Raw genomic sequence first — 18,378 nt, 5'->3', positions numbered from 1 at the left:
TTAATTGATTTATATATTTGGCTGCTCCCAGTTAGGGGCACAAATATTTACAACTCTTAGATCTTCTTGTTGGATAGACCCCTTTATTATGATATAGTGTCCTTCATCTCTTATTACAGTCTTTGGTTTAAAATTTAGTTTATCTAAATAAGGATGCCTACTCCAGCTTTCTTTTGATTTCCATTGGCATGATAAATAGTTCTCCACCCCCTCATTTTCAATCTGGAGGTGTCTTTGGATCTAAAGTGAGTCTCTTGTAAGCAGCATATTGATGGGTCTTGTTTTGTTTTGTTTTGTTTTAATCCATTCTGGTACTCTTTGTCTTTTGATTGGAACATTGAGCCCATTTACATGCAGAGTAATTATTGAAAGATATGAATTTAGTGCCATTGTGTTACCTGTAAAGTCCCTGTTCCTGTAGATTGTCTCCATTCCTCTCTGGTCTTCATTACTCTTGGTCTCTCTTTATGCTCAAAGTGTCCCCTGTAATATTTCTTGCAGAGCTGGTTTAGTGTTCATGAATTCCTTTAGTTTTTGTTTGTCTTGGAAATGCTTTATCTCTCTTATTCTGAATGACAGCTTCGCTAGAATAAGTATTCTTGGCTGCTTATTTTTCCCATTTAGCACATTGAATATATCATGCCAATCCTTTCTGGCCTGCCAGGTCTCTGTGGACAGCTCTGCTGCCAGCCTTATGTGTCTACCCTTGTAGGTTAAGGACCTTTTCATCTCTAGCTGTTTTTAGGATTTTCTCTTTATCTTTGTAATTTGCAAGTTTCACTATAATATGTCCTTATGTTGATCTATTTTTGTTAATTTTTTTGTGTGCGAGTAAAGGGATAGAAGTTTATTAAGTGAAGATACAGAAAAAGCTCCCAAGAGTGAGAGGGGTCCCAATAGAGTTGCCTTTTTTCGTTGATTTTTGAGGAGAGTTCTCTGTGCCCCTTGGACTTGAATGCCTGTTTTCTCCCCCAGATTAGGGAAGTTCTCAGCTATAATTTTTTCAAATAAATCTTCTGACCCTTTTCCCCACTCTTCTTCTTCTGGGATTCCTGTAATTTGGATATTATTTTACTTTATGGAATTGCTGAGTTCCCTAAGTATGCCTTTGTGATCTAATAGTTTTCTTTCCATATTCTTCTCAGCTTTATTATTTTCCATCATTTTATCTGCTTTATCACTGATTTGTTCTTCTGCTTAGTTCATCCTCATTTTATGACCTCCACTTGGGACTATATCTTGGTTATAGCATTTTTAATTTCAGCCTGACTAGATTTTAGTTCTTATATCTCTACAGTAAGGGATTCTCTAGTGTCTTCTCTGCTTTTTTTAAGCCCAGCTAGTATCTCTATAATCGTTGTTTTAAATTCTAGTTCAGACATCTTACTTATATCTGTATTGATTAAATCCCTTGCTATGAGTACCACGTCCAGTTCTTCCTTTTGGGGTGAATTTCTCTGTCTCGTCATTTTGTCCAAAAAAGAAAAGAAGAAAGAAAAAGAAAACAACAACCACAAAGGAGACTTCAGGAAGTGTTGCTGGTGTATGCTGTGTGAACTCTGCTATTGCGTTTTGTCTGCTCTTTCTTACTGGTCCATCCTCTACAGAGTTCCTCATTCCTTATAGTGGGGAGTGTTTGGACCTTTAACCAGGTGTGCTTTGCTGGTCTGAAAGTTAAAGCAATCTTGACAAAAAAGAATGCAGTGGGAGGAATCCTTTACCTGATATTAAAGCTTCCTATGTAGATAAAGTAATCAAGACATTATGGTATTGGCAGAGATAGACAGATGAATAGCATAGAATAGAAAATTCAAAAATATATCTACACAAATATGCTCAACTGCTTTCAGTAAAGGTGCATGTCAATAATGGAGGAAGGACTTTCCTGTTCAACAATTATTGATGAAGTAATTGACATTCATAGGCCAAAAGAAACAGAACACACAAAAACTCCTTAAATCTCACACTTTATATAAAAATTCTCTCAAAATGGATCATAGACTTAAAAGTAAATGCAAAACTATAAAACTTATAGGAAAAAAATGAGAAAATCTTCATGATTGGACACAAAGTTCTTAGAGTTCTTAACTGACACCAAAAGCACAATGCATAAAAGGAAAAATTGATAAACTCACCTCATCAAAATTAAACACTTACTCTGTGAAAGCCCATGTGAAGAGATGAAAAGACAAGCTAGACTGGGAGAAAATTCTTATAAAGCATATATCTTTTGTCTGACAAAGGACTAGTGTCTAGATCATATAAAGCACTCTTAAACCTTAGTTGTGAAAAGACAGTTTAATTAGAAAACAGACAGCAAAAGATATGAAGGGACATTTTATCTAAAAAGAATATACAGACAGCAAAGAAACACATGAAAACATGTTCAGCATTATTAGAAATCAGGGAAATGAAAAAAAAACAAGATATCACTCTACAGCTATCAGAATGACTAAAATTTAAAAAATGAAAAATCTAAATTTTGACAAGAATATGAATAAACTGGGGTGCCTGGGTGCACATTTGGTTAAGTGTCTGACTCTTGGTTTCTGCTCAGGTCGTGGTCTCAGGGTTGTGGGATTGAGTCCTATGTCAGCTTCCACACTCAACACAGAGTCTGCTTTAGACTCTTCCTCTGCACATCCCACCTGTGCACTCCTTTCTCTCTCTTTCTCTTGCTCTTTCAAATAAATAAATAAATCTTTACAAAAAAAGAATATGAAGAAACTGCGTCACTCATACTTTGCCAATAGGAATGCAAAATGATACAGCCACTCTGGAAAATTGTTAGACAGTTTCTTATAAATGTAAACATGCAATTGCCATACAACCTGTAAATTACATTCTTGGGCATTTATCCCAGAAAAATGAAGACTTGTGTGTACCAAAATCTGTACACAAATATTAATAACTGCTTTATTTGTAGTAGTAAAAAACTGAAGTAGCCCAGATGTTTTTCATGGATGAATGATTAAACAAACTGGGGAATATTGGTAAGCCATACAAAAGAATAAACTACTGATACATGCAAAAACTTGGATGAGTGTCCAGGGGATTGTGCTGAAAGAAAAAAAGGACAATCCCAAAAGGTTATGTATTGTATTAATTTATGTAACATTTGTGAAATTAGAAAATTTTACAAATGGAAGACAGATTAAAAGTGGAAGAAGACAAATGGAAGATTGCCAGTGGTTAGGGACAGGGATGGGCAGAGGCAGGAGGGGCTTGGGTGTGGTTATAAAAGGGCAGCAGGAGGGACCCTTGGGTGTTGGAACTGTTTAGTATCTTGATGTGGTGGCAGATACCTAAACCTACACAAGTAATAAAATCATATAGAACACACACACACACACACAGGAAGGACTTAAGTAAAACTGGAAAATCTGAATATAATCAGCAGATTGTATTAATGTCCATATCTTGGTCATAATATTTTACTATAATTTTGCAAAATGTTACCATTGAAGGAAACTGGAAAAACTACACAAGGGATCTCTCTGTATTATTTCTTACAACTGCATGTGAATCTATAATTGTCTCATAAAAATTTCAATTAATAAAAAGAAAGAAAAAATGAAAAATGAAAAATAAATCAAAGAATGTCTGTCACAGTGATTGTTACATACCAAGCAACCCTCTTTTATTTCAGGCAGCATTATTTCAATCATGCAAACCCAGCCAACCCCAAGAGTTCTGTGCCTCTGAGTTGAGAATCTCCCCAAGCAACAGGCAGCACCCACAGGGAATATGTGTGTGTCCGGTCCTAGGAAGGGCCAGATTTCTCTCATCAGAGAGATTACCAGAAGAAGAAGCTGAAAAAGGAAGGGAGGGTTGGAAATTTAATGAAGCACAGAGAAAACAACAACAACAACAACAACAACACCTCTTCAGTGCCTATTTTGCTTGTCTTCTAGACCTTGGAAAATAATGTCCAAACTTAAAAAGAGCATACCAAAATGGTTAGAATGAAAATAAAGATCTAAGATAAGTGAGTAGATGGGAAAAGAGCATCTATTTATTTTTTTAAAGAACTCAAAGCTTCAGCCTAGATAAATACCATGCCATAACATTGAAGAAACTTGGCAATGTAATCAAGATAACACTGTCAGGGGGCACCTGGGTGGCTCAGTCGGTTAAGTGTCCAATTCTTGATTTAGGCTCAGATCATGATCTCAGGGTCATGGGATCCCTAGCCCCGCATCGGGCTCCATGCTCAGCACATGGAGTCTGCTTGAGATTCTCTCTTTCCTTCTCCCTCTGCCCCTCCCCACACTTGCGCACTCAAATAAATAAATAAATAAATAAATAAATAAATAAATAAATAAATAAACTCTTTTTAAAAAAAGAAGAAAACACTGTCAGTAATTTCGTAGAATATTGGTTGAAGAAATATCAGAGGGATGAGTTGAGCTAATGCTGTCTGGATGCATTAAAAGGATAAGATGACAGATTATAGAACTACTACAACAGTACAAAATTCTCAAGTGGATTATTAAATAAGATAAACATTTATGAGACAAGAAAACTGCCACATAGCATGGGTGTATTAAGTTAAGTGAGGGTGACATAGTGAAAAGAATTGGATTCAGATGACCTAGGCACATGCCTTAATCTGTCAATAAACAGCTGTGTGGACATGGGGAAATTGCTTGAATTTTTTGAGCTGCAGTATCTTTATCTGGGAAATGTTATAAAACTATGTTCTTTAATGAGTAGTTTAGAATCTATTCACAAAAAATCTGTTAGCTCTAAATGTACCAAATTTACCTCAGTTCTTTTAACCAGGTTGTCTGATGATAAAAGAGCTTCCATTTATTAAGAAACACATCTGTGCTGGGTATTTATGTGATTTTATAAAGCACACACTTTGGTCCTATGACAGATGGGTGTTATTAATCCCTTTTTACAAATGATAAAATCAAGGCTGAGTGCCTAACTAATAGATCAGGTGAATCAGGATCACAGTGTGTCCATCCTGATAGCAGGGGATCAGTTGACCAATTTCTCATGCTATTATGAGAAAGATGAGTATATTTAGGATGGATAACACTACCATGAGATAAGACTACAGTGAACATTACCATAATAATTCTTAGTTGTTTGGATAGTTATACCTAAACTGTGTTGATAATGAGTCCATGTTTTCATTTCATGGAAAATTTCTTCTGGTGTTTCTTTAACCTCAGCCTGTCCAGCTATTTCTTTCCTTTTTTTAATAAACAACTTGGTTAAAAGAATAGAAGAAATTCTCATCAGATTTAAAAACAAAAACATAAAAAGGAGAAATATTCAGATAAATAATTTATTCATATATTCCTTTATTCAAGTCTCACATCCAAAACAGGATTTAAGGTAATTTAATTCTTTCACAGTGTGATCAGTATTCAAAGAGTGAAATACATTAGTATTGAAAGCAAATTTCTGCACTTGGCATATAAACTATCTTGCTAGATAAGGAAAGACCTTAACATTGAACAGGGTTGGGATTTGGGGAACTGGAACAGAGGATGAGAATGAATGTGACTGGCTTTTGGGTTGAAATTTGGAGCTTCCAAAAAGGACTGGAAAGGGGGTATCTAGAGTGATATCTAAATACATTTTTTTCCTTAGTCACAAGACCTTGGATTAACAAAAATTTTCTATAAAAACAATAATTTTCTATTGGACAGATCCAGTTTATTTCAAGTTGATTTCAAGTGCAACAGAAACCAACCATGTGAAAATTCTAGCACCAAAGGCTGATGTAAATTTTAGTTATAGTCACAGAAGAGGGTGTTCAGACCCTAGGAGGCAATATAGTCTTGCAGTTTCTGCTTTAGCCAGGCCACATCTTGAGGATGGTAGGTTTTCTTCCTTCTGAATCGTGTAGTTACTAACCAGAGGAAGTCCTTGGAAGGTGTCCAAAGAATTGAAAGGTCTGAAAAGCATGTCAAATGAGGAACAGCTGGGACAACCAAAAAGGAAAAGACTTAGGAGTGACATGAAAGCTTCTTTCAAATATAAGAAGAGCTGATGTTTGGAAAAGATAGTTGGTTAGTTCTGAAACTCTCAGAAAGCAGAAAGCGAAACTGGAAGAAGTGGGTGGAACAATTAAAAAGCACTTTCTCCAGTAAGAGCCTTTCCAAAGTTGAATGCGGGCACTTCTAAAGGTCAAAAGCCTCCTGGGTTACTCATTATCTTCAATTCAGTGAATGTCAGTTGAGATCCTTCTTGTGCCATTCTAAATGCTTGAAATGTGTCAGTGAGGAAAACAGACAAGAATCCTCACTCTTGGGTATTTACATTCTGGAAGGTATGGGGAAACTTTTAATGAGCAATGAAGCCAATCAGTAAATTATGTAGTCTGTTGGAAGGTGAAAGAGTTATGGGAAAAGAGTAGAATAAGACCAGAGCTATGAGAGGAGGCGGAAGGGGAATGGGGCAGACCTTAGTTACAGATACGCTGTCAGAGCAGGTCAGCCTCATTGAGGAGGAATTTGAGCAGTCTTTGGTGAAGGGTGGGAGGGAGTTCTCTGGGGGAAGAGCATTCTAAGCAAAAGAAAAAAAAAAAAGCCAAGCATCAGCTTGAGATGGGAGTATGCTGGCAAGCAAGACTCCTCTGCAAGTGTTTAAGCAGAGCTTGGCAGAGCATCTGAGAGAGAAGCTGAAAAGATGATTTCTGGTTTTGGTGAGAGCTTGGACTCCATGACTTCTGAGGTCTCTTCCAACTTCTCATATTCCTTGAGCTTCTGATTCACTGATAATTCAGAATAGTTAATTTGGTAGCAATGAACAGGATAGATTCAAGAGTGGAAACACCAGACCAGGGTTACAAATAAATGGTTGAAAGGCAAGACAGATAGTGTAAACATTTCATAATGCTGACAATGTATTCACATATTGTAATAATATTGTGTAAATCATGCAAAGCATGTGTGCAGACCAAATCTTGCCCAGGGGCCACCAGTTTGAGACTTTGCATTAGAGAAAGTGAAATCAGTTAAGAGTGTAATGATGTAAGCCACACGTAAGGTCGTGGACAGAAAGTCAAAGGAGAATAAAAAAATAAAAGAAGAGAGCCAAGTCTTTGGTGAGAATTCTTCCTTTGTTATGATTTGACAGAGAACAAAAAAAGAAGAAATAATCAAAGATTACTGTGTGGTTGAGACTCCAGGAGACCAGTTCACACTGCCTTTGCTCTTTCTTAAGCAAGACTCACATTGATTTTCTTTTTCCTGCCTATTATCAATAACAGATACTTACTTGCCTTTTCATTGTCCTCTTACAAGTAATCACCTATAATTTAGGTACTTAGAGAAAATATCAGAAAATATTTTGAATCTATAATGTAATTATAGTCATAAAACTTTTGAACAGAGGCTCAGAATTAATTAACTGCAACAATTACAGAGACACAGATAAAACTTTTACTCTTGATGTTTAACTTGTCCTGTTTCCTTGTTGCAGGTGCCTTCATTTGCAAGATGCTGCCATTTGTCCAGTCTACTGCTATCATGACAGAAATTCTCACCATGACCTGCATTGCTGTGGAAAGGCACCAGGGACTTGTGCATCCTTTTAAAATGAAGTGGCAATACACCAACAGAAGGGCCTTCACCATGCTAGGTGAGGATGTACCAGGGGCAGCATTGCCATTCTTTATTACAGAACACACAGAATTTCTTCACAGTGAACCATATCGATGAACCAGACAAGTAGCCTCTTGTCTAGCTTGTAGGCATCGGGGTGTAACTTCAGGATTTTAGACCTCTCCCCATTTACCCTGACCCTCACTCCTTTTCTCCTTTAGGCCTACCCCCACACTTAAAATCTCCCATTTTAGAGTTACTCCTTCAGTTTAAGTCTTAACTCTTAAGCTCTAGTTCCAGCTAATTTAAGATAACCTTTCAGTGGCATTACTACATTAACATTTATTAGATTAGTAAACGGTCATCCTCAGGTAAGAGGCATCTAAGCTAAAATGCCCTTCTTAGAACAGGTGGATTTTGATAGGGGAAGGAAAGGTGCTTTTTAGAAAGGTAAAGAATAGGGGTGCTGCTCAGAGGTGGCCCCAGTGGTGAGGCCGCAATAGCAGAAGTCCACAGGGCTCATGAGATCCCTGGGTGCTGAGTGCTAGAGGTGCCTGACGAACACAAATTCCATCTACTTCATAATTTTGCTTCAGGCGTTCCTGAATCCTCAATTTGCTGTAACTCTTCCTTAGTCAGCAAGTCATGATGAGCAGCTACCTTTTGATAAGTGGCAAACTTGAAGCAATGTCCTAAAACCTAGCATAGTAAGAGAGAAGAATTTCTCTATTCGATCATTATCATTGAGGCATTTAAAATTTTAATGTGCTTCCCAGTGGTTTGAATGTATGATAGTTCATCAATGAGAGATTGAGGGAACAACTAATGCAATAACCAAAGAGCAATTTTTACTACTATCTCACTTGAGAGGAAATGAGTAAACATTTATTTCTGCTATAAGAATTTAGCCAGCATGGGAGAGTAGAATTATAGAAAGAACTCCTGAAGTCTTTGCAATGCCAAACTCATTTTACATAGTTTGAAATGAATAGATAAATCAACAGGGAAAATATTCATCAGTTTTAGTTAGTTAGTTTCAAATGTATGGCATATCCTCCCTACAAAGAATTCAAAGGCCTCATTGCTTTTAATAATTGACATCTTTCCACCTTCAAAACATCTGAAAAGCATGTGTGGGTGTGGAAAGCCGGTGAAAAAAGGAATACATGGAGGAGGGAAGTTATTAAAAAAGGAAAGAGAAGTAGAGAGTCTCAAGATCTGAAGGCAAAGTCAATAACAGGAAGTCAAGGCAAATTCTACTCAAAAAAGTCATGGGAGACAAGGATTTTAAACCAAGAAGTTTCATCTCCCCATGGGACTTTCGTGCAGTGTTGCCTGATATCTTCTCTCTAGCTCTGTTACACTGGGAACCAGCCTTGTCCTCATGCCCAGTACCTCCTAGCTGAGACTGCTTTGCCCCCAGGCCCACCACCAGCAGCGACCTGCCAGACTCACTTGCCCACAAGTGTTCACAGATTATACCAGTAATATAAATCTAACCCTGGCCCTTCAATCCCTGAACAAGCAGTAAACCCAGAAGGACTGGCAATGAAGTCAATCCAATTAGACTCAATTCCTCCAGAATTTCTACTAAAGATTGGAAAAGTGATTGGACATAAGATAATATGAGATACTGATCGGACTAGAATAGAATATATGTGTATGGCAATGTGGAGAGAGATTGATTTGTGAGTCAGAACTGTCTTAAATCTTTGAATAATAATGACTCTCTATAGGCAGTGCCAGTTCATGTGTTTCTTTATAATAAACCCCAGTGACAGTTTAAGTGAGTCTCAGTTTCTTGAAACCCAAGGCAATATACTGTTTTCTCAATGGTGCTACTCAATATAGAAAGAACAGGAAGAATTTGAGCCAAGAAATTGCTCTCAGAATTGATGTTGGGTCTCTTGGTTCTGGCCTCATCCTAGTCTGTTCAGATTCTCTGTTTCTGGCTAAGGACACATCATTAAAGCAATTCCCTCACCAAACATGGAGGACAGGGAATTTGGAAAGAGCACTCTGGTTTCTGATGTTTTAAGTGTTGGTTTTTGTAAAGCCTCATGTTAGAAGGCTCAATATAAATGGTACTGAGTTGTAAGAAGAAACCGTAGATGGTGATCTATATCATGTTTAAGTTATTCATCCATTTGAGAACCAAACAGCAGGTGCTTGATCAACATCTACTGAGGGCCAGGAATTTTCCTTGGACTCTTGTTTGGGGAAACAAACACAAAAGTAAATTGCATTGTCTTTGCCCTCAGTGAGCTTAGAGGATGTTGAAAGGAAATGACTAAGGGCAGCAAATGACTAGAGGGCACATGGAGACAACAGGGAACTAGCAGTCAGTTCTACCTGGAAATGATGGCGGCCTTCAAAGATTTCCTAGAGGAAGTGACATTTGAGTCAAGTCCTGGAAAATGAGTTCACAGATAGTGGGAATAAAGTGCCAGTCCAGGGTGACAGTGTCGGGGCACAGAACAGCTCAATGCATTCTGGGATATAGGGACTGAAAGCAACTATTTAAGTTCCTCAGTAGAGGACTCTGGTTTAAAGAACAAGGACAGAAATTTAAGAGGAGAGAGGGGCAAGTGAGAGAACCTCAGGAACCATGTTAAGGGTTTGGGTTTTATCTTATAGTCACCAAAACACTATTCAGGAGTTTTATTGTTTATTGTCTTAAGGAGTTTTTTTGGTTTTTTTTTTTTTTTTTTTTTTTAAAGATTTTATTTATTTATTCATGAGAGATAGAGAGAGAGAGGCAGAGGCAGAGGGAGAAGCAGGCTCCCTGCGGAGCAGGGAGCCCAATGCAGGACTCGATCCCAGGACCCTGGGATCATGACCTGAGCTGAAGGCAGACACTTAACCGACTGAGCCACCCAGGCGTCCCTTGTTTTAAGGAGTTTTAATTAAACATTTAAAAATGTTTCAGGAAGACTATTCCAGCAGCAATTTTGAAGATGGTGAAAGAGTGGCCGTGAGAACAGGTAGACCCCTGCACTGCTTGAGGGCAGAGATGATTGCATATAAGGAGTCTTTATGATCAGCACATGTGCTTTATGCATAAGCATGCATGTGTTTTGCTTCACTGATGGAGCCATGTTCTGATGATTTTGATGTTTTGGCAGGTGTGGTTTGGCTGGTGGCAGTCATCGTTGGATCACCCATGTGGCATGTGCAACGCCTCGAGGTAGGTCGGGACTGGGATTGGTAGTCATATTATTGAAATGTTTCCCAGCCCTCTCAATGATAATCTGATTTCTTCCTGCAAATTTGTATGATCCCAATTATTTCACTGAAAATTTTTCAAGTGGAATAAAATAATTGGTTTAAAATTTTTTCTCCCCTCTGTTTATCTAGCTCTCCCTTGATTTTATATTGTTAAGCCTTTAATGCTTAAAAGAAAATTTACCAGGGTCACTTTCTACTTTGTCTTGTTACATTTGAAGAGTTCAGTGGTTGCTCTAGACTTTTATTTTTAAGTCACATTAAAAAATTATCATCAGTTATCTGCTTATTAGTTGATTCTCCTTCACAAGTCCTTTCTTATCTATCTCCCATACATTGACAAATTGAAATTTGAATTGGAATGTGTGGCAAGATCATCTTATCTGACCTCTCTCTTTCCGTCACACCTCTATTGGATGGGCCCAGCATTGCATGGGGATTCACAGTGGAGGGAGCACGGTGCTGTTTTTGGTGGGTGACCCAGTCTCCCCAGTGGGGCATACATGCTTCAACATGTCCTGCATAGGTGATCTAGCCCAGATGTAGTCTTCAAAGGCAGTAGGGAGTTGTTCACATACACACTAAGATAATTTTTTAAACCATGTGTTCTTTTTATACCTTTTTAAATTGATGGAAGCAAGTGTGAAACTTTATTGGATTTGCAATGTCCATTGGAAGGATAACAAATGAGCCCTCAGGCAAGGGTACATTGAAAACATGACTTGATTTTTTATGTAACCAGTACATTGAATGAGCTAGACTCCATAGGTGAGAGCAGGAGGTAATCTTATTCTGTCCCTTGCTACCTACAGAAATGTGATCTGAGGACCTCCCAGTACTCTGATGCAATGTCGTGGATGAAGCCCTGAGCAGGCCCTGTTACTCTTCCAACCATTCAGAGAGCAACATTCCTCTGGTCACTTTCAGTCACAACAGCAGTGTTAAGTCTGTGGTTAAATGCCCAGCCCAGTGTCACAATCACATAAATCCCTACTCTCAATCAATGCAAAACAACCCCTTCCCTCAGCTTAAGCTATTTTTAGGTCTAGAACCCTACAATATGGAAAAGGGGCATGATCCCCCTCTCCTCCCCTTCTTTACTGTGCATTTCTCTCTTCCCATTCAATTGACTGCCTCTGGCTCCTTGGAAGCTGGTTAGAAGGGTGAGGAGAGAAGGGGACAGCTGTACTCTGGTAGTGACGCCCTCTGCACGCGACTGTTGCCCATGCTCCACTCTTTGCTTGTGGGTTTTTCAAAGATAACATCACTGAGGCTTCCGACTGCTATTCCCTTCTCCAGCAGGCTGCTCATCGAGACCCTTTAGCTTCCACACACAACTTTTTGTGGCCAGCTCTTTTCTCCAAGGCCGTCCTTACCCCAGCAGGAATCCTGTACCAAGGGGGAGTCCTCTCATAGGTGACCTAACCCGGCACTCGTTTGTGGGGTCCATTCCTGGTCCCTAGCCACAAGGGGATTTGTCTATTTCTTCAAATAAAATTATTTTATCATATGCTCTAAATATAGTTTAAATATGTAACTCATTTAGTTTGTAGAAAATGCATATGTAATTGGCAAAGCCAGTCCTCTGTGTCAGACAAATCAGCCGAATTGGATTTGCTTTCTGTCAGGAAGAAGTGTGATTTCATTTTTCATACCAGATAAATGTATTAATATGCATCCTCATGGCCTCCTTCTCACTTTTAAAATTCTATTAGAGAGAATGTGTGTGAGCATGCACAAAGCCTGAATTTCTCACCTGGGTGAAACAAAGCACCACCAACTTCACCATTTCCATCCACTGAAGTTCTCTTTGCTTTGCTCTCACTGGGCTCTCTCTCAGGAATGATGTGTTTGACAATTTTCAGGGGATGGAAGCTATGAGGTGGTTAAATTAAAATTGTCATCACTTCTGCCCCTTCGCTGTATGAAAAATGTAAATTTACGACATCTCAACACCTGTCAAAGCACCTTTTTTCTAGTGCCAAGCTTTACCCTGAATAGAAATATGTTTAATATAGGGAGAAGCACAAAGCCCTGTCATGTATTTATGGTTTCTTGATCATGGTGGCTTCACTGACATCAGTAATTCAAACCACCTCCTTTTTCAGTGCCTCTTAGTAAGACTGGGGCTGGCTAAGAGATCTGGCTTACATAGCTGGGAAGAAGAGGGATTAGAAACGAGGAACTGGGAACGTAGAGCCAGCACAACACTCAGTCTCAGGCTTCTCCTAGGCAGTGGAATTTTAAAGATTTTATTTATTTATTTTAGAGAGAGTTAGAGCTAGAGAGAGAGCACAAGCAGGGGGAAGGGGCAGAGGCAGAGGGAGAGAGAGAATCCCAAGCAGGCTCCCCACTGGGCACAGAGCCTGACACAGGGCTCGATCCCAGGACCCTGAGATCATGACCTGAGCTGAAATCAAGAGACGGCCACTTAACTGACTGGGCCACCAAGGCACCCTGAGGCACTGGAATTTTAGAGAACTGTACGAAGATCTGAAATTGGCTCCTTTAAAACCATCTGCCCGTGCCCTGAGAAAGTCTCCCCAGGGCAACATGCACCTATTTGGAGACTGCTGGGGTAGCTTTGTGTCTTAAGATATACCAATGTGTTGACCCCATGGCTGTTGACCTTTGTGGGCTTTGCCTACATGGAATCACTTTCACTTTATATCCGGTTCACTTTATTTCTGGTTCCCAGGGAGTTTGGATCTTGAAATTATTATCCAATAAGTGTTTTCATTCCTCATTTATTTGTAAATAACACCTCAATCAGAGCTTGAATTTTTTTACCTTTGATGAGTATACGAGGAAGCTTTTTCCCCAATTCAACTGACTAAAGACTGGTGATAAAATTTGCAGGAATGAAGGCAGAAATACGTCTAAGACCTAGGTATTCTTCATCTGGAAAGCTCTTAAGAGAATAAAATGGCAGTAGTTTTGCTAAATTCTCTTTTGTTCTTATTATCCAGATAAATGACTCTTGAATATGCTTTGCTTAGTTTGTCCCTTATTAGCATTCGCTATTATTATTAATATTGTTATTAATAATATTTTGAACTCTTGAGTCTCTCAGAAATAGTATTAATAAAGAGACATTGCCTTTCCGTAAAATATCTACCTCAGAGGCTTATAGCTGAGTCTGAATATTTGTAGATTGACAGTAGTTTGAATCCCAATTTCTTATTCATCTCAGAATCTTAAAGCTCTCAGTTACCTTTCTAAAATCTTTGCAAGCAACCTGATCATTCCAGTCTGAAATAGCAGTAACAAAAGACAAGTTTTCAGTACTATCAATTGAGAGACATCTGATGCCTTGCCAAAATTTGTCTCTTCAACAATTGAGGAAGCAAAATAATGTAACATTAAACTAGCTGGCATACAAATACAAAATACTTTTTTCATACATACTTTGGTTATTGTAGTGTATTCTTCATCTGGAAAGCAAGGTTCTTCATCTGGATGGTATACATACATACTCTGGTCAAAGAGTATAGCTTTCTTTCACAGAATTCAAAAATTATGAGTATCAGGTAAAAAGTGCTAAAAGATTAAAAAAATAAACCAGCGGGCGCCTGGGTGGCTCAGTCGTTAAGCATCTGCCTTCAGCTCAGGTCATGATCCCGGGGTCCTGGGATCGAGCCCCGCATCGGGCTCCCTGCTCCGCGGGAAGCCTGCTTCTCCCTCTTCCACTCCCCCTGCTTGTGTTCCCTCTCTCGCTATCTCTCTCTCTGTCAAATAAATAAATAAAATCTTTTAAAAATAAATAAATAAACCAGCTATTGACCTCAATTCCATTTAAAATAGAAAAGAAAGTATAAAACCATTAAGAACATAAGGAATGAAGTAGAAAAATGACACTGCACAACAAAAGAACAATAAAAATGTATCTCATTTGCAATATGTACCTACAGTAAATATGTAAGGATCTGAAAAATGCAGCATTAGAATAGTACTTGGCTGCTTTCTGTTCTTTTGATGCTGACTCTGGTTCTTCTAATTGAATTGTTCTTATGTTAAAGGTTAAGTATGACTTCTTATATGAAAAAGAACATGTCTGCTGTCTGGAAGAGTGGGCCAGCCCTGCACACCAGAAAATCTATACCACCTTCATCCTTGTCATCCTCTTCCTCCTGCCTCTTATGCTGATGCTTATCCTGTACGGTAAAATCGGCTATGAACTTTGGATAAAGAAAACAGTGGGCGATTGCTCAGTGCTTCGAACTATTCATGGAAAAGAAATGTCAAAAATAACCAGGTCTGTTTAATGAAATATTCACCTCTGTTTAAAATACTTTTAATTAGTCGTGCTTGAAGGAGCTGTTGCCAGAGCTTTCTGAATTCCTGGGAAATTTAGCCCAAGTGCCATTTCTAATTCATGTTAGGGCATGGGCTGACTTTAAAGTTTGGAGATTTTAGGTATGGTAGGAATTTAGAAAATAGGTACATTTTCATCTGCATGTCAGTATGACATGGTGGGAAGAGCTGTGGTGTGGTCTTCCACGCCACTCACCAGCCACATGGTGTGGATGAGCATCCTTACTCCTAAGCCTCCGGCTTTCCTCCTGTGTACCAGGGAGCTTAATAAATATCCATTCTCACTTCCTCCTACCCAAAAGTGATGCTAAAATACATGAGATATGTATGAAAGTCCTTTGGTGACCAGAGTATATGCTATTTACTTTAAATTATTATTAGTAGTATAATAATAAGGGCTTTCTTTTCTGATCACATTCATTAATACAAATTTTAAAACACAATTTACTGATATGGTACTTGTAGTCCATATGGTTTATTTTGTAATCTACATGGAATGGCTATTACAAACAAAAGCAAAAACAAAAACCTTATAAAGAGTTTTGTAGTCTGATGAAATTTTCTTATTTCTTCAAGTGTGCAGCGACCTCTAGTGACGCAGTTTGTATGAAGCAATCCTCCCTGTCAGTGCAGAGCCCTGGACTATTGAGCACCTTGGGACTAATTGCTGATTTAGCTCTCCCACTTCTTCAGAAGAGTGCTCTTCAATATAAAGTGAATAAGAGCTTAAGCACTGAAGTTAAGCTGCCACACTAGCTCTTACAGTTAAATGCTTACTGGTCATCTGACTTTGCAAGTGACGTAACCTTCTCTGTGCCTCAGTTTCTGCATCCATCAAATGGCTTACTGAGAAGATGAATGATGTTATCCATGCCAAGCACCTAGCAGAGTGCTAGACCCGTCTTGAGCATACATCATAAGGATGTTTATAATCTCAGAAATATAGGGATGAGGGTAAAAGCGATGGGAAAAGATGAGAAACAGTCCACAGTTAACCTGTCATGAGCTTTTTTAATATTTGAAAAATTATGGTTGAGAGCTTTAGGCTCAAGCTTGATTTAATAACTCTGATATCAATGTGACAAATTTGCCAAGAAGTTAACTCATACCATGTATCCTTATGGGTCCAGGAAGAAGAAGCGAGCTGTCATTATGATGGTGACGGTGGTGGCTCTCTTTGCTGTGTGCTGGGCACCTTTCCACATTGTTCACATGATGACTGAATACAGTGAGTGCTTTTCATTCTCCCTTGATAGACGTTCTAGTTCATTTCCTGCTAGAATGGACAATGAATCATTGAAAGTTGTTGCTATTCCCTTGGGGAATCAAATATCAAACACTGAATGGGATCCTTTCATGTTTTCAAGACCACCAGATCGTTACATGGTAGGTAATTATTTATGACTTTGACCAAATCTTTAATAATTACAGAAGATACAGAAACGTTTTTGAGTCTTCTTTCATGCCATGCTTCCCATTCTCCCTAAGCCATTCAAACACTGGGAGAAGTGTAACATCCTCCGAGTGTTCTCTGTTTAGATTTTAGAATACTGACTTGAACCACATGTATTTAATAACACCTAGGGTTTCAGGCAGATTGTCAGTGTATCACCTCTGATAATCCGAGACTTAACATAATTCTCAGGTGATTGTGTTTCCATAACACAAGCAAACATTTGAACGGTAACTGCTGCTTCCAGTTTACATGAAGCTTGGAATCCAGTGGCAATGCCGTAAGCTCTCTAATAGGTGCTGAGTGCCAGGTTGTGCTTGCGAGCCAAGACTCTCTAAGAATGAGGACGCATCACAGAGCTTATTTTTCTTCAGAAATCACATGGCTCTTCCCAAAATTGTCTTGACACTTTTTCACACCTCTAGCCACTTGTTAAAGTGTTCGGTAAAGACAGATGATAAACAGAAATTTTACTTTCTGCTCATTAGAACATAATGCATTCTACACTATTACTTTTTATTTCAGGCAATTTTGAAAAGGAATATGATGATGTCACAATCAAGATGATTTTTGCTATAGTGCAAATAATTGGATTTTCCAATTCCATCTGTAATCCCATTGTTTATGCATTTCTGAATGAAAACTTCAAAAAAAATTTTTTATCTGCAGTTTGTTATTGCATAGTAAAAGAAACCTTATCTCCAGCTCGAAGGCATGGAAATTCAGGAATTACAATGATGCAGAAGAAAGCAATGTTTTCCCGGAGAGAGAATCCTGTGGAAGAGACCAAAGGAGAAGCGTTCAGTGATGGCAACATTGAAGTCAAGTTGTGTGAACAACCAGAGGAGAAAAAATATCTCAAATGACATCTTGCCCTGTTCAATTCTGAACTTTCTGAGAATTCTGCTTTAGTCAGTGGGCACTAATTATAACAAGGTCTTCATAATTAGTACCATTCATAGCTTAATCAGAAGAGAAATTATTTTGAACAAAGGTCAAATAATTTTTTATTCTTGGAATGATAAAAAGAAGGAAACAAATCATTTTTTCATAAAAATATAACATGCATGAAAACACAGTTTTGAAAAATTAGTAAATCATCCTTCTAGATCATAAAAGTGGATTTAAGAAAAAAACCTGTACAGAAATAAATGTTCTTCCTCCCAATGCAGTCAATGTAATATGACTTTTTTTTTTTTAGACTTGTTTATTTATTTTAGAGAGAGAGGTGGGGGAGAGGGGCAGAGGGAGAGAATCTCAAGCAGACTCCCCATTGAGTGAGGAGCCCAATGGGAGCTCCATCTCAGGACCCATGAGTCATGACCTGAGCCGAAACCAAAAGTCGGGTGCTTTACCAACTGAGTCACTCAGGCACCCCTGTAAGGTGACTTTCTATGTATTGCTAAATTCCGTGAGAAAATAACTTAAAAATTATACCTTCTTTCTTGAATAATTTAATAGTTGAATACAGTAATGTAATTTTCAGTGCACTGTTGGAGCTTGGTGATACAGTCTCTTGCAAATGAGGTCTGACCAATAATCATAAAGTCCAAGAAGAGGGAGAAGCCGCAAAATGACAACTGGATGAGATTTAGAAGCAGATGCCGGGTTTGAGCTCCTTACGGCCCTTCCCGAGAGTGGCCCGTAACCCAGTCCCACTTTCCACCTGTGCCTGGTTGGTAGCTGGTTCCTCTCATCAAAAGGAGGCTATTTCTGGGATCCTCATGTATAGGTTGACTATAATAGACGTAGGCCAGTCTAACTATCTCAACTATTTCTATTTATAAACCCCTTATTTTACTGGTGGGATGAAAGACT

At 38.5% G+C, this 18,378-nt stretch overlaps 1 protein-coding gene across 1 annotated transcript in view; it reads left to right on the top strand.

Annotated features, from left to right (window-relative positions):
* The window catches only part of QRFPR (pyroglutamylated RFamide peptide receptor), a 44,849-nt gene extending 27,353 nt beyond the window's left edge, over positions 1-17,496 (top strand). The window contains exons 2-6 of the mRNA XM_045879393.1: positions 7,447-7,605; positions 10,694-10,755; positions 14,813-15,048; positions 16,238-16,335; positions 17,086-17,496. Coding sequence (XP_045735349.1) covers positions 7,447-7,605; positions 10,694-10,755; positions 14,813-15,048; positions 16,238-16,335; positions 17,086-17,426 — 896 coding nt within the window. The 3' untranslated portion in view covers positions 17,427-17,496. The remainder of the gene's footprint in view (positions 1-7,446; positions 7,606-10,693; positions 10,756-14,812; positions 15,049-16,237; positions 16,336-17,085) is intronic.
* Positions 17,497-18,378: the final 882 nt, after the last annotated feature.

This window comes from Mirounga angustirostris, unplaced genomic scaffold, assembly GCF_029215605.1.
Source record: "Mirounga angustirostris isolate CCGP_5_RB_7025 unplaced genomic scaffold, mMirAng1.0.hap1 SCAF_2, whole genome shotgun sequence".
NCBI classification, from domain to species: Eukaryota; Metazoa; Chordata; class Mammalia; order Carnivora; family Phocidae; genus Mirounga; species Mirounga angustirostris.
This window is presented reverse-complemented; position numbering and strand designations above follow the sequence as displayed.